Here is a 13,934-nt window from a genome sequence, read left to right as displayed (position 1 = left end):
GCCCGGGGTGTAATTTCATGGAGAACCGCCACTGTTTAAACATTAAGACATCCGATACTACTTTCTTCATTTCACCCTCTGTCTGTTATTTATTATACGATTACTGACCGAAGGATTGTTTGACACACATGGATGCATTTCACAGGAGACAATTACCGTCTTATACAGAAAGACAATCATAATATATTTTCCTGAAAACAAGCTTCATAGTTTGCTACCATGGATGACGTTTTCATTGTTGAGATCATCTCCAACCATTTGATGATGAAAGATAAATCAGAGATCACACTGTTCAGATCGTCAGTAATCAAAAAATAGGTAGTGAAGCTCATAACTCCACTCATTATTTTTGTACATCTTCAGGGGGGTGCACCGTTCCTGGAGGTACTGCAATACCAGGTCGATGCGTGGAGTGGACGGAGCAAGCCCCTATTCCATCTCCCTGCTCCAAAAATCAATTTAATATATGGTCCCCGGGTAGGGGACGTATCAGATATTAAACTGATAAGAACAGATACTACACTTGATCTTAGCCAAAAGGCCGAGAAGCGATAACGGAAAAGGGTCCGAGGCAGGGGTGTCATCCGCCGCCCTGCACTTCTCACTGACGGTCTACAGAACCGAGTCACAGCCCGGAGGCGATCTGGGTCACGTGAATAAATGTAAACACAAGACAGTAAAGAAAACGTCCCAGAATCGCTGGGAAAATTAGTTATTTTAGATGAATTGGAAGTAACAAAGCCGTCTGGTTGACACTTCCTGGTCACCTGATCGAAGCTAAACCAATGGCCTAGAAATCCTTATTTTTAGTGCTTTTAACGCATAAGAATGTTTTTATTATACAAAGTCTACTTTACATGACATAGTTCAGCAACAGTGGAAAACGATTTTTCAAATGTACATATCTGCATTGTCAGAACAGGAAGCAACAGTATTTAACAAACAGATCGCAGTTTGTGGTGTTTCTGCAGTATTTTATGTTCGCATTGCAGTGTTTACATGTAGCGTGACTCTTTATCATAATCCATGCCTCCGTCTTTGCTATAAAAACCAAAGTGTACCCAGGTTTCCGATTTAGAAATTTGCTTTGAAGCATTTCGCAATTCCCTTTCCGCCATGTTGAATTCTGCTGTACTCTAAACTCCCGCGAGATTGTAATACGAAGAAGCCACCCAGGGACAAGTCTCACGAGATGTTATTCTTACTCAGGAGTGTTGCAAGGCTCTACGGCGGTGCGCTACCCTCTAGTGGGCGGGAGTTTAAGTGCAGCACATAAGTAAGACGCTGCATTGAATATTTCTACCAACAATAGATGTGTAAACACACACGCACGCACACATAATTAACAGCACATGCGCATAGTATTATTCACTATTTGTTAAATTAGTTTGGACATGTTAGGCGTAAAAGACCATTGTCCACCATCAAGCGCTGCATCTCGCCTGCAAGTCTATATTTTCTCATCAGGCAGTGTTATTGACGCCCCCTGACGTCATCAAAAGGCGCATTTGTAGGTCTTGAGTGTGCTGCTGTCCGTAGGCGTGTGTCCCCCACGGTCAGTCGGCCTGCCTGTTTCTGTCGGAACCGGCCGTCATAATGTTCCGTTGTCTCGCGCTGACTCGGTTCGCGCTCGGTTCTTCTCGCGGGCCGAGTTTACGGCTGATCAAACACACTGTCTCGCGCTCAATCACTGGAGGTAAGATATGTTGTTGTTGTTGTTTAAGCTAACCGACTAGCCCATGCTATCAGTGACGTAAACCAGCTTGCAGGTTTGGATCATTAACCAGCCTTTTAATCATGGGGTGTCGTGTTTCACCCGGATCTCCTTTTAAAAGTGAAAACGACTACAAATGAATGTCAGTCGATTGATTTCTTAACAAGGCTCGCATATTACATCATTATTAGTGAACTGATACACAGCTGATACCCATTTTTCATTTTATATACAGAATATTCCGTATTATGAAATGTTTTTTTAAGCAAAAGCCAGTCTTAAGTTTAAATGCAGCAGCAAGTTCATGCAACAAATAAACATCTGTAAACATCTGCCTCTGCCAATCACTGCAGCCAGTATAAAATGGGGCGTAACAATTCAGCATGTAGCAGCATTGAGAGCTCCCTATGTGTAGTAATTGTAGCTTTTTATATGAAATAAAGTGAGGCTATAGTTTTGAATATGATGTATTTGAAGTCGTATCGCTCAGCCCTCCCCAGATGTTCTCCTGATGCGGCCTTACCGGACGATGCTTCCTGTTATTAGGGGTGCAGGTCGGACACCAGCAGCGGTGGAGCGCCCGCCGGTCCTCCCTCGGCTTCAGCCGGCCGTCATTCTACAGCACCCAGGAGGCCGAGAAAGAGCCCGAAGACGAGCCTCTGCACACCATCATAAGCGACACGGAGTCTGTCCGAGGTGCTGCTGCAGCTGTAGACGCGTTCTCTCCCCGAGTGTAATCGCTTCGTAGGCGGGAGTCGACCTGAATGTTTCCTCTGCGCTGATTCCTGCAGGAAGCTTCTCCAAACATGAATTCCAGGCCGAGACAAAGAAACTGCTGGACATTGTTGCCAGATCCTTGTACTCGGAGAAAGAGGTAAGGGGGTTGGAGAGAAATAATCGTACCGGGACTGACATTTCAGTTCATCTCTAAATGCCCCCCCCCCCACATCCCACCAGGTGTTCATCAGGGAGCTGATCTCCAACGGCAGCGACGCTCTGGAAAAACTGCGTCACAGACTGATGACAGCAGGTGGAGAAACGGCACCGATGGAGATTCACCTGCAGACCGATGCTGCAAAGGGCACCTTCACCATCCAGGTACGCCGACGTGTTCCATCGCTGCTGTTGGGATGCCTTTTGGCAACTTTTCAGGATGTAAGAAGAGTTATTCATTTCTTCTCTTTGTGCGTCCTTGAGTCCTGTCCTCACTTCCTTCCCTTGCCCAGTCTCACCTAGGATTTGAAACGAAGAAGAAAGGCAACAGGATCCTGCATTTAATCAGCTTTAGCTAGTAATATGGACTGGGCATTAAGATAATAATAATAATAAAAAAGATGCTCACAAAGATTTCAACATCATTTTGGGGGAAAAAATAAAATATTCCACACTCGTGCGGTCTAAAACATCCGTTTATTTACAGCGGAAACATGAAGAACCAGACGAAAAGGTCACAGAAAAAGAGCTCCTGGTTGATAATCCGCCCCCTGGTGGATGAATATTGTCCAACAAGCAGGAATGATTTCTTTTGTTTTTTATTCGTTCGTTTTTCTGCGCTCTTTACAGGACACGGGAGTTGGGATGACCCAAGAGGAGCTGGTGGCCAACCTGGGGACGATTGCCCGCTCGGGTTCAAAGGTGACCACTCGACACATTCAACCGGCATGACCGGCACGAACAAACGATGACAATAATCGTCCTTCCGCACCGCAGGCGTTCTTGGATGCCTTGCAGAACCAGGCGGATGCCAACAGCACCATCATTGGTCAGTTTGGGGTGGGATTCTACTCCGCCTTCATGGTGGCTGACCGCGTGGATGTGTACTCCCAATCCGCCGAGCCCGGCTCGCCCGGATACAAGTGGTCCTCAGACGGGTGAGGAGGCGGAGCTGGATCACAGACGGAACTACTAAATCCTTAATGTGACGGTTCTATAGCAGAACCAAGAATGCGACTTCAACGGAACACGTATTCTGTTGCCCTTCCCCCCCCCCCAGATCCGGTGTGTTCGAGATCGCCGAAGCCAGCGGCGTTCAACAGGGAACCAAGATCGTGCTGCACTTCAAGGACGACTGCAAGGAGTTTGCGTCTGAGGACAGGGTCAAAGGTAACTGCAGCGATGAGACGCTTGAACAAGTCGCTGCGTGCGGTGAAGAAGAAGATGATGATGATGATGATGATGATGATGATGATGATGCCGTCGTATCGCTTTCAGAGGTTGTGACGAAATACAGCAACTTCGTCAGCTTCCCCATCTTCCTGAACGGACGGCGGCTGAACACGCTGCAGGTATGAACCCTTCCCCCGCTGCGGCTCATGAACGCGGGATTAAGGTTGTTAGTTTGAGTCCGAGTTCACTGCATCGCGTTCAGGCTCTGTGGATGATGGAGCCCAAGGAGATCAGCGACTGGCAGCACGAGGAGTTCTACCGCTACGTGGCCCAGGCCTACGACAAGCCCCGCTACACGCTGCACTACCGCGCCGACGCCCCGCTCAACATCCGGAGCATCTTTTATGTACCTGACCAGGTGAGGAACAGATTTTCCTCCGGAGGCGACGAGCTCGGAGCTGAAGCTGCGCGTCACCGAGATCCCATGTCCGTCTCCAGAAGCCGAGCATGGTCGACGTGAGCAGGGAGATGGGCTCCAGCGTGGCGCTTTACAGCAGGAAGGTTCTCATCCAGACCAAAGCGACGGACATTCTGCCAAAGTGGCTCCGCTTCCTCCGAGGTGCGACTCCTCCAGAGGCCCCACCGTCTGCTAGTTCTCACTTTTGTTATTTATTAGCGCTTATGTTGTCGGGTAGGTGTGGTGGACAGCGAGGACATCCCGCTGAATCTGAGCAGAGAGCTGTTGCAGGAGAGCGCCCTCATCAGGTACCCAACCAGAAAGAAATCCAAATTGTTGCTCGGCACGAGTCATTATTATTATTATTATTTTTTTTTTTGCGCCTTCACGCCTTTCAGGAAGCTTCGTGACGTCCTGCAGCAGAGGGTGATCCGTTTCCTTCTGGACCAGAGCAAGAAGGAGCCGGAGAAGTACGGCAAGTTCTTCGAGGACTACGGCCTCTTCATGCGGGAGGGCATCGTAACCACCCAGGAGCAAGACGTCAAGGTGACGAGCAGACACGCCGCGGTGGCGGCGTTAGCTGAGCACGTGGCGTCTTGATGTCGTGCTTTGTGCTCCCTCTGTGCAGGAGGACATCGCGAAGCTGCTGCGGTACGAGTCCTCTGCCCTGCCGGCCGGCCAGCAGACCAACCTGGTGGAGTACGCCTCCCGCATGAAGGCTGGGACGCGCAACATCAACTACCTGTGTGCACCCAACCGCCACCTCGCAGAGCACTCCCCCTACTTTGAGGCCATGAAACAGAAAGACATGGAGGTGAGACGGCCGATGATGATGATGATGATCGCCACGCGATGCATGCTGGGAGGTCTCGATGCAACGGTTACCAAGACGATCGTTTCTGCAGGTGCTCTTCTGCTACGAGCAATTCGACGAACTCACTCTGCTCCACCTTCGCGAATTCGACAAGAAGAAGCTGATCTCCGTGGAGACGGACATCGTGGTGGACCACTACAAGGAGGAGAAGTTTGAGGACAGCAAGCCAGGTCCGCTCCTTTGCCCACGTCTCCAGTTAAAGCCTGAGCGGATTGTCTCCTTCAGGGCTGCCGTACAGACTCCTGTTTTATTCCCCCCCCTCCCCCTGCAGCCGCTGAACGTCTGACACAGGAACAGACCGACGGCCTCATACCCTGGATGAAGAACGCTTTGGGTTCTCGAGTCGCCAACATAAAGGTTTATCAGACGAGGACCGTTTCTGCTGTTGCAGCGATGCTCTCACATCTCGTGTTATTCCTTGCAGTGATGGTAAATGTAGTTTTTTTTTCTCATCCTCTGCCTCCCAGCTGACTCCTCGGCTGGACACCCACCCGGCTATGATCACGGTGCTGGAGATGGGCGCTGCGCGACACTTCCTCCGCACCCAGCAGCTGGCCCGGACGGCTGAGGAGAGGGCTCAGATACTGCAGCCCACACTGGAGATCAATGCAGGGTAGGGGGGAGGTGCTGTGTGTGGGAGGGGGGGGGGGTATTTTAATGTGTGCTTTTGTTGTTGGACTCTTGTTTTAATTCACAGACATGATCTGATCAAGAAGCTGCAGGCGCTGAAGGACTCGGACTCTGAACTGGCTGCTTTGCTCCTTGAGCAGGTACCGTCGGTCTCGTCGTGCGCAGCTTTTAATTTGAATTTAATTTAAATTCCACAAGGCCGTGTCATGATATATTTTGTTCCCTTATTCATCCCCATTCTAATTAAAACTGTCTGAGGCACTGGGGATGAAGCGTTAAACTCCCTGCAAAGGTTCTTCCCACACTAAAAGCATTTCAGTCGCTCAGAAGTGTCGTCTGGCAGAACGGAATCGGCTCTGAGGAGATTCCGGTCTTTTACACGCATTTCTCTTTTGCAGATTTACGACAACGCCATGATCACAGCAGGCCTGAACGACGATCCCCGACCGATGATCTCCCGCCTGAACGACCTACTGACCAAAGCTCTGGAGAGGCACTGACGGAGTTGTGACCAGTGCAATGGCTGAACGCTGAAGGGCCTGCAGTTTGAGAGGAACGACACGCCATAAAAAAAAAAAGAATCCCTTCTTTCCCCCTTTTTAGAGAGAACACAAAGCCCAGCGGCGGTTAAAGAACGATCTGAATGGAGTCTCGCTTCTTTCTCCTCGCGCTCCCAGAGTTTGTTTTAACTTATTTTTGTGACTTCCGAGCGTCTCTCAAATGGAAACTGTTTTGTCTGTTTAGAGGCTCCGGGTGATTCAACCGTCGGGAGCTAGAACGGGTTCCACAGGTTTCGATAATCAAAACGCTGTCCTTAACAGACACGTCAACGACGCTTCTCATGACCATTAAAAACATGAAAATACAGAGCTTCTTAAACGTTTGTTGTTTTTACTGCGTTCCGTGTAACATGACACCTCTGGTGTGAAAGGAGAAGCTGTCCTTCGGTACTCAGTCGCAGACGGGCGAATTCCGGTGTCCGAAATTATCGTCCGATGTCCCGAGCCCGGTCCATCCATCCGTCTCGGATCAGTTTTAAATCGCACCTCCGACCCCCGTCGGACTCGTCTCCTCCATGAGTCGTCCCCACTCAAGGTCTCCACCCGACCGTCTGTCGAGATCCACGACTCCGAGGAGGACATCAGGGGAGTTTGTCTATGTTGGCGAGGAAACGCTGAGCCCACCATTCATCCAGATCTATGGCCACGAAGTCTGAGAAATAAAGGGAAGGAGAACATTCAAATTCTGGTCCCATGGGCGTTAGCTTAGACATGAAGCCTGAGACGCAGAGTAATCACATTTAACAATTAGAATGCATGCATATATTAAAATGATTGGTATCCATTGTGCCGTTTGCTCAGAGTTTGGCGGTGAAACAAATGGAGCGTGTTCCAGTTGAGACTGTTTAGAAGCTGCACTCACTGTCCATGTGAGGGCTGGGAGCGGCTTCCTCATAGTGGACCGCTTCCTTGGCGTCTCCTGACCCACAGCTGGGCCGCCGGTCCTGCTGCAGCACCTCCCGCCAAACTGAAAGCACAACGGCGTCGGTCAAAGTCCAGTAAACGCCAGAAAACACTTTATTTTCGGAGGTTCAAGGTTAAAAATGAAAGCAAAAGCGAAGTAAGTTGAACATCTTTGGGAAGAGAAAACACATCTGGATATTTGAGTTATTAGTACAGGACAAATTTAAAAGTTATGGAATTATGTCGTGATTATATAGATGTAGAATTTGCTTCTATTTCCATCTTAGTTTTTTTGTTTGTTTATTGACATTTTGGAGTGACTGCAGAAAGAATGCCCTTCAGGATCAATAAAGTTTTACTTGCGTCTAGTTAACGACAGGAACTTGTGCATCGATAAGGATGATGATACCGAAACTAAGTGATCGTTGCACCAGCAGTGAACTCGGTAGGCGATAGTAAATATCCCCGGGGAGCGTCACGCCAACCGGACCAATCAGGCGTGGACGCTCCGAATGTCCTCACGGTGACGTTTACATTTTAAATAAAGCAAATCTTTTATTTTTGGTTTTATCCCAAAGCCCATAACTAAAAAAAAAAAGAAAAGAGCGAATGAATCCGCCCCACTGAGGGAGAGGGGCCTGTTTTTGTGTCCTTGTCTACCTCAGGACAAGGTCAATGCTGGAAAGGTCGTTCAATGCTGTGGCCGAGCTTTAGTGGCAGAAACCAACAGAAAGTGAGACCGAATAAAGGCTGAAGGAGCGTGTTGATGTGGAAACGGACTCCCCGGGCCTGACCGGGACCCCAGCAGAACCCAGTGGGACCCAACGGGGACCCAACGGGGGACCCAGCGGGACCCAACGGGGGACCCAGCGGGACCCGTGGGTCTTTGTTTCCTCTAGGATTAACACCCCCCCCCCCGTTGTGTCATGTTGGTATGAGAACAGTTCTGGGGCTGTAAGTGCCTCCCAAGTTCTGCTATCATGTCATAGCAGCTGTGTGGGTGAGTCCTGGGGGGGGGGGGGGGATTTATTTTCTCACCCTCGTTGACGAAGCGGACGTTTTCCTCGTGCGCCGGGGTGAAGTTCTCCTCCTGGGGGTCGTCTGCAGCGAGGCCCGGAGCAGGGTGCTGGTACTTCCTACCATTAGGACGGCTGAAAACTATCTTCGGGGCAGGTAGGCTGGGGGGGGGGGGGGGAGAAGAAGAAATGAGGGGAGGACAGTCCATCACAAATGTGTCAGAGGTCACATGGGGGGGCCTTCACACAAGGTCACAAAGGCTCGATGTGAACAAAAGATAAATAAAACTAACGCGCACAGCCCACTGAGAGCCCCCCCAAGAATAAAAACGAGCCCCCACTCACTCGTCCACGCTCCAGGACGCGCGTTTGTGCTTGGAGTCCGTTACTTTGTTGTCAAACTGCTGAGTCGGTCCTGAAGGAGGAGAAAGGTGCGCTTCATTTCAATCACCTGAACTTTCTTTTAAACCCGCGGCGGATCTTGGAGCGCGTGCGCGTCGTCTCACCTGTCCTCCGCTGGGTGACCAGTTTGCTGGGTCCTCTTGTAATTGTGTACATAATGCGTGCGTAAACTTCAAAGAACAGACGGAGATGAAAAAAAACCCGTCACATTCCTCCTGATAACAGGTGCCCCCCCCCCCAACGCGTGAAAGTTGGACGCCTACGCAGATCCACAGGGGAGGTCGTGTTTGGGTCGCCGCGCGTCACGCTCCTCTCCGCGTAAAACTCAGCGGTCGTGGCGTGGCGTGGCGTGGCGCGGTCCTCCCTCTCACCTTGTCCTCTGTGCGTGAGTCCGGTTCATTTAAATGTCTCTGGATCCGAGGCGTCCTGCGCTCCCGCAATGTCACGCACGCACGCACGCGCCGTCATCCCGCAGCATGTTGCTACGTCACGACACGCCTCCCTCTGCGCGTTAAAGGCGCAGAGTCCCGCCGCCCACGGAGCAGAGTGGAGTCTCTCCAGTAGTGGGTATCGCTTTTGGATATATATACTACGGTACTATGGGGAAGGCACCCTGAAATCATACAGTTTGTAGAAGAATCCAAACTATTAAAAGGCGCAGCAGCTCCATATTATGATTGTTTTATGTGTAAAGTTTAATGTGTAAAGGGCTAGTACGCGTAGTTTAGGAGATAATAAGAATACTACTAACAAAAATAGAAAAGAAAAGAAAATGTGTTCACAGGGTCTTTTTGTCTGCACCCCTATGTGGGTGAGATCTCTGTGTTTACAGCACACACACACACACACACACACACACACACACACACACACAAGAGGAAGATAACACAAGTTTTACTGAAAATTAAATATAAACTAAATATAACCTTATGATGATTCTTCTACTAGTACATGAACTGAAAGAGAAACACAAGATAAACTGGGTGGTCACGAGTACTACATGTACTAACAGAAATTATTAATATGAAATAACATTTACATGCTTCCAGTGTGAAAAGAATAAAAAAAAGGTTTCGTGGTACCTCAGATGGATGCTGACGCAGAACATCAAACATTTACATACATCATATGTGTCCTCCTGAGGCCCAGCCCATTGACATGTCCACTACAGAGGACAGGAGGACATTAAACCTTCAAACATCATATATTAAAAGTTTCTTGCACAACAGAAGAAGAATTTCTTTCACAATCACGCATCATTTAGTACGGATGGAGGATGGGAGATCTCATCGGGTGTGAATGTAGTGAGCGAGTGAATGTCGGTGGTGGTCAGGAGGGCCGATGGTGTAAATTGGCAGCCTCACGCCTGTCAGTCTGCCCCAGGGCGGCTGTATCTACCCTGGGGCGGCTTTATCTACCCCAGGGCGGCTGTATCTACCCCGGGGCGGGGAATTATGGCATCTTCTTCACAACCAAGGAGTTCTGCAAAACTCCTGATCTGTTCACTGAGAGACTGTAAAATAATTTGTTTTTATTGTTCATTTTAAATTTGAATCTTTAACCTGCGATCATTCAGTAATGAGAGAGTCGCAGTCTTCCAGCAGGCTGTCGGTGACGTAGCCAATCCTCAGAAGGTTGAGGTAGAAGTCCTTCTCCACGGCGGCGTTAACGTTCCAGCCCACCACCTCCACCCCTCGCTGCACCCAGGTCTGGATGTAGTCGCTGGGAGGAAGGAGGAAAACAACAACAACAACAACAACAACAACTCAAGGGTTAATGGCTGAAGGACAACGGTGGGGGTTCAATAGCAACCGCCTTTAATGTCACCCACGGAGAGATGAAGTCCTTCTGCATGAGGATGGCAGACACTCCACAGAGCTTCCACAGCACGTGGTGGAGGGCCCAGTCCAGCAGGATGTCCAGAACCCCCATCCACATCTGACTCCACGCGGACCGGCTCCGGGGACTGCCGTCGCCGAAGCGGCTCAGCCTCCAGGGCCGGTGGGCGAGAGCCGTGACCACGCCGGGGTCGGTCTGGCGCATCTGTGGAGCAGAATATGACCCCGCCCCCCCCGCTGTGAAGAAATCTCAGCGTCTTCAGACGGATAATCCTCCACAGTCGGGTTTGATACCTTGTAGATGACTTTGGGTTCAAAGGAGGAAACGATGCTGGAATTATAAAGGGCGGGAAGCTTCTGGAACATCTCATGAAGCACCGCTGCAGCCTAGAAGAGAGAAGAGATTCTTCTATGACAAATGGATCAATGGCAGAGAGGATGTCATTCCATCAATGAGAAATGATTTCAAGTGATCCCGGAGATGAACGCGTCTTAAACGGATCAGAAGAACCTGAGCTACAGGACGGAACATCTCCGTCGCTACATTACTCCAAATGTATAGTTACCTCCGCCTGATGCAGTCTGTCTGTAACATTGCAGTCAACGGAGCTTCAAAAGTTGTCCCTCAATATCTCGGTCGATTAGTGACCGATGTTTATGGAATTTGATGCAGCCATGTTGGGTGGGGATCTCTGTCTCACAACCGAATTTCATCTGGATCGGATCCAGATTGCGGATATTATCAAGATTTATTTTAAATGGAGGTACACTTGCGTTTGGTTCTACTGTGTATTTTATATTAGAGATAGAGATTTCTAACAAGCCTCGTCTTATAGCTGAGTTAATTCCACATCGGAGCAGGTCAACGGATTTGTTCTATCTTTAATACCTGAGGAAACAGATCCAGTTGAATTTGGGGAACATTTTCACAACAAAACGATTTTGTTTTTGCACACTTTCAATAATATCGCTCTTATTTCAAAGGAGGTTCTGTTTCTGCTGACCTTTACTAAGACACTGTGGAATTAGTAGAGGACAAACGGATTCGCTGTATCTTCAAATGCTACGGATCTATAGATCCAGAAGAATCCACCATTACTGAAAGTGTGCTTTCTGTGAATAACCTCCAAACGAATAATGATATTAATGCGAATCAAACTGCTAAATGTCTTTTCATGGTTAAGGAATCGAACCTTATCAGGTTGATCTTTGACATTAATGAAGATGTTCAGCTGGTGCCGGATGCATTCCTCCACGGCCTCCTGTAGAGTCGGGATCCTCTCCCCGCCGAACCTGTCCCTGTCGATAAAAGCAAGCACCAACCGTCTGTCTCTCTTCTCACAGACGTGTCCCCCCATTAATGAAAGCGCTGGACAGAGAGCATACTTCAGTCTGTGATGAGCGGCAGCATCCAGTCTTCTCAGCTGGACAAACTGCACTTTGCTGACTGGTCCGGTTCCGTTTGTGGTGCGGTCCAAAGTCTCATCGTGCATCAGAACGGCCACGCCATCGGCTGTGAAACTCAGATCCAGCTGCACTCCAGCCGCCCCATTTCTACTGGCCTGCAGCGGGAGACAGTTTTGATATGAATCAGGTGAGGGTTTCTATCTTTGGAGACGTTGTCGTTTCCTATTCTGAAGGGAAGTATTGTTTGTTTTTCCTGAACTACATTTATTTGACCATAACATAATATAAAGTGTGTAAAAATATTTCCCAATTCCTGAACTCTATTGATAAAATGCACTTATTTCCATTTGTTACTCGCAAAAACAAATAAATACACTGTGAAGGCACATAAGATTTTACTCTGAACTCTGATCGGGTTAAATAAATGTTGTCCATGTAAACGCACCTAGTGTGAGTACTTTTATCTGAATATGACTTTTGCTTGAGTATTTTTAATGAGCGTTTTCATGTTCAATTTTGGCAAAGTTTTACGCCGGATGCAACAGGAGAAAGTCAGCGAGGATGAAGGGAAAGGTCTACAAGACAGTGGGGAGGACAGCCATGATGGACGGCTTAGAGTCAGTGGCTCTGAGGAAAAGACAGGAGGCGGAGCTAGAAGAGGAGGAGATGAAGATGCTGAGGTTCTCCTTGGGGCTGACCAGGTTGGGCAGGATTAGAAATGAGAAAAAAAGACGGAGAGCGAAGGTTAGACGTATCGGAGATAAGGTCAGAGAGACCAGACTTTGATGGTTTGGACATGTCCAGAGGAGAGACAGGGACTATATCGGTAGAAGGATGCTGAGGATGGAACTGCCAGGGAACAGGGCTAGAGGTCGACCCAGGAGAAGATACATGGACGTAGTGAGGGAGGACATGAGAGTGGCTGGTGTTGGGGAGGACAATGCAAAGGACAGGGTGAAGTGGAGAAGGTTGATTTGCTGTGGCGACCCCTCAAGGGACAAGCCGAAAGAGAAAGAAGAAGACCAGTAACATCACAGACTGGGTTTAGCGGTGGAACCCTTCAGAATCAGAACGATCAGGGTGTTATTACAGTTACAGTTATTACAGGGTGTTATTACGGGGTGCCGGGGCGACAGTGGTGCAGGTGGTTGAGCTGGTCGTCCTGTGATCGAGAGGTTGGCGGTTCGATTCCTGGCTCCGGCACGCGTGTCCGCTGTCGTTGCCGATGGTGTGAATGAATAATGCACGGTGTGAAGCGTCTTTGGGTGTCCAGAAAAGCGCTATATAAAATCAAGCGTTATTATTATTATTATTATCCTTTCGCCCTAAGGAGGTAATTATAAGGAGGACAGGTATAATACCTGAGATCATTTCAAACAGAGCTGACGCAGCATCTTAATTAAATAAAGCAACCGGATGGTTTTAATCCCAGCGCTCTAGAATTACGCACAAACATTTGGAATAATCTTTTGGTTCACAGTTTCATGAGACAATTCATCTGCTGACGTCACCTCTCTGATCGCTGCCAGCGTGTTCTCCGGCGCGTCGTGTCTCCCTCCGCGGTGCGCCACCACCAGGACGCCGCCACACGGAGCTCTGGGCCGGAGGACGCGCAGGGCCTGCTCCGCCGGCACCGGAGGAAACCGGAACATCACCATGAAGCCGTAGAGGGATGCGGTGAGGAAGGAGGCGCCCGCCACGCTCCTCGTTCCGAGCATCAGCAGCACAAAGAGCACCGAGAAACACACCAGCTCATCCCCGAGCGGCAGCATGACGAGCGGAGGACGGAGGATGCTGCTCAGCAGGGGCGGAGCTGGATCCGATTTACTGGGGGGGCAGACCCCCCCCCCCCCCCACCCCCATGCCTGTGCCAGTAAAAAGAGTAAATACAAAACTTCAATTAGAGCAAAATGTTTTTGGTTCTTTCCTGAAGGGACAGAACAGAAATATAAAGATGACATTTCATGAACATGTTGTGATTAGTTATTTGATTTAACTAATAAACATTCGATTGTTTCCATCATTCG

At 49.1% G+C, this 13,934-nt stretch overlaps 3 protein-coding genes and 1 non-coding gene across 4 annotated transcripts; 1 reads left to right on the top strand and 3 right to left on the bottom strand.

Annotated features, from left to right (window-relative positions):
* Window positions 1-362: 362 nt before the first annotated feature.
* On the bottom strand, window positions 363-553 carry LOC137906199 (U2 spliceosomal RNA). Its single transcript, XR_011105888.1, has one exon. It is a non-coding gene; the product is annotated as a U2 spliceosomal RNA (small nuclear RNA).
* Window positions 554-1,596: 1,043 nt separating this feature from the next.
* On the top strand, window positions 1,597-6,312 carry trap1 (TNF receptor-associated protein 1). Its single transcript, XM_068749509.1, has 18 exons — window positions 1,597-1,696; window positions 2,261-2,410; window positions 2,506-2,588; window positions 2,672-2,812; window positions 3,278-3,349; window positions 3,425-3,585; window positions 3,708-3,817; window positions 3,926-3,999; window positions 4,083-4,238; window positions 4,319-4,439; window positions 4,516-4,585; window positions 4,676-4,823; window positions 4,906-5,091; window positions 5,183-5,321; window positions 5,423-5,508; window positions 5,619-5,764; window positions 5,849-5,921; window positions 6,180-6,312. Exons 1-18 carry the CDS (start codon window positions 1,597-1,599, stop codon window positions 6,279-6,281), a joined length of 2,118 nt encoding a protein of 705 aa, XP_068605610.1. The 3' UTR covers window positions 6,282-6,312.
* Window positions 6,290-9,109, bottom strand: LOC137905290 (MAPK regulated corepressor interacting protein 2-like). Its single transcript, XM_068749510.1, has 5 exons — window positions 8,767-9,109; window positions 8,606-8,675; window positions 8,283-8,422; window positions 7,204-7,308; window positions 6,290-6,993 (listed from the first exon to the last, which is right to left on the bottom strand). Exons 1-5 carry the CDS (start codon window positions 8,816-8,818, stop codon window positions 6,923-6,925), a joined length of 438 nt encoding a protein of 145 aa, XP_068605611.1. The 5' UTR covers window positions 8,819-9,109; the 3' UTR covers window positions 6,290-6,922.
* A 1,121-nt stretch (window positions 9,110-10,230) lies between these two features.
* On the bottom strand, window positions 10,231-13,679 carry LOC137905577 (glycerophosphodiester phosphodiesterase 1-like). Its single transcript, XM_068749823.1, has 6 exons — window positions 13,419-13,679; window positions 11,887-12,062; window positions 11,694-11,799; window positions 10,795-10,887; window positions 10,494-10,705; window positions 10,231-10,384 (listed from the first exon to the last, which is right to left on the bottom strand). The coding sequence occupies exons 1-6, from the start codon at window positions 13,677-13,679 to the stop codon at window positions 10,231-10,233; spliced, it is 1,002 nt and encodes a 333-aa protein (XP_068605924.1).
* Between the last annotated feature and the right edge of the window lie 255 nt (window positions 13,680-13,934).

This window comes from Brachionichthys hirsutus, chromosome 16 (assembly GCF_040956055.1).
Source record: "Brachionichthys hirsutus isolate HB-005 chromosome 16, CSIRO-AGI_Bhir_v1, whole genome shotgun sequence".
In the NCBI taxonomy this organism is placed as follows: Eukaryota; Metazoa; Chordata; class Actinopteri; order Lophiiformes; family Brachionichthyidae; genus Brachionichthys; species Brachionichthys hirsutus.
This window is presented reverse-complemented; position numbering and strand designations above follow the sequence as displayed.

Coding starts and splice junctions, on each gene's coding strand:
- trap1 (XM_068749509.1), top strand. CDS start 1,597: ATGTTCCGTTGTCTCGCGCTGACTCGGTTCGCGCTCGGTTCTTCTCGC. Junction 3,586..3,707: donor TACAAGTGGTCCTCAGACGG/GTGAGGAGGCGG, acceptor CCCCCCCCCCAG/ATCCGGTGTGTTCGAGATCG. Junction 4,586..4,675: donor CAGGAGAGCGCCCTCATCAG/GTACCCAACCAG, acceptor CACGCCTTTCAG/GAAGCTTCGTGACGTCCTGC.
- LOC137905290 (XM_068749510.1), bottom strand. CDS start 8,818: ATGTACACAATTACAAGAGGACCCAGCAAACTGGTCACCCAGCGGAGG. Junction 8,676..8,766: donor GGTCACCCAGCGGAGGACAG/GTGAGACGACGC, acceptor CTCCTCCTTCAG/GACCGACTCAGCAGTTTGAC. Junction 6,994..7,203: donor TCCCAGCCCTCACATGGACA/GTGAGTGCAGCT, acceptor TTTATTTCTCAG/ACTTCGTGGCCATAGATCTG.
- LOC137905577 (XM_068749823.1), bottom strand. CDS start 13,679: ATGCTGCCGCTCGGGGATGAGCTGGTGTGTTTCTCGGTGCTCTTTGTG. Junction 10,706..10,794: donor AACCCAAAGTCATCTACAAG/GTATCAAACCCG, acceptor TCTGCTCCACAG/ATGCGCCAGACCGACCCCGG. Junction 10,385..10,493: donor CAGAAGGACTTCATCTCTCC/GTGGGTGACATT, acceptor CCTTCCTCCCAG/CGACTACATCCAGACCTGGG.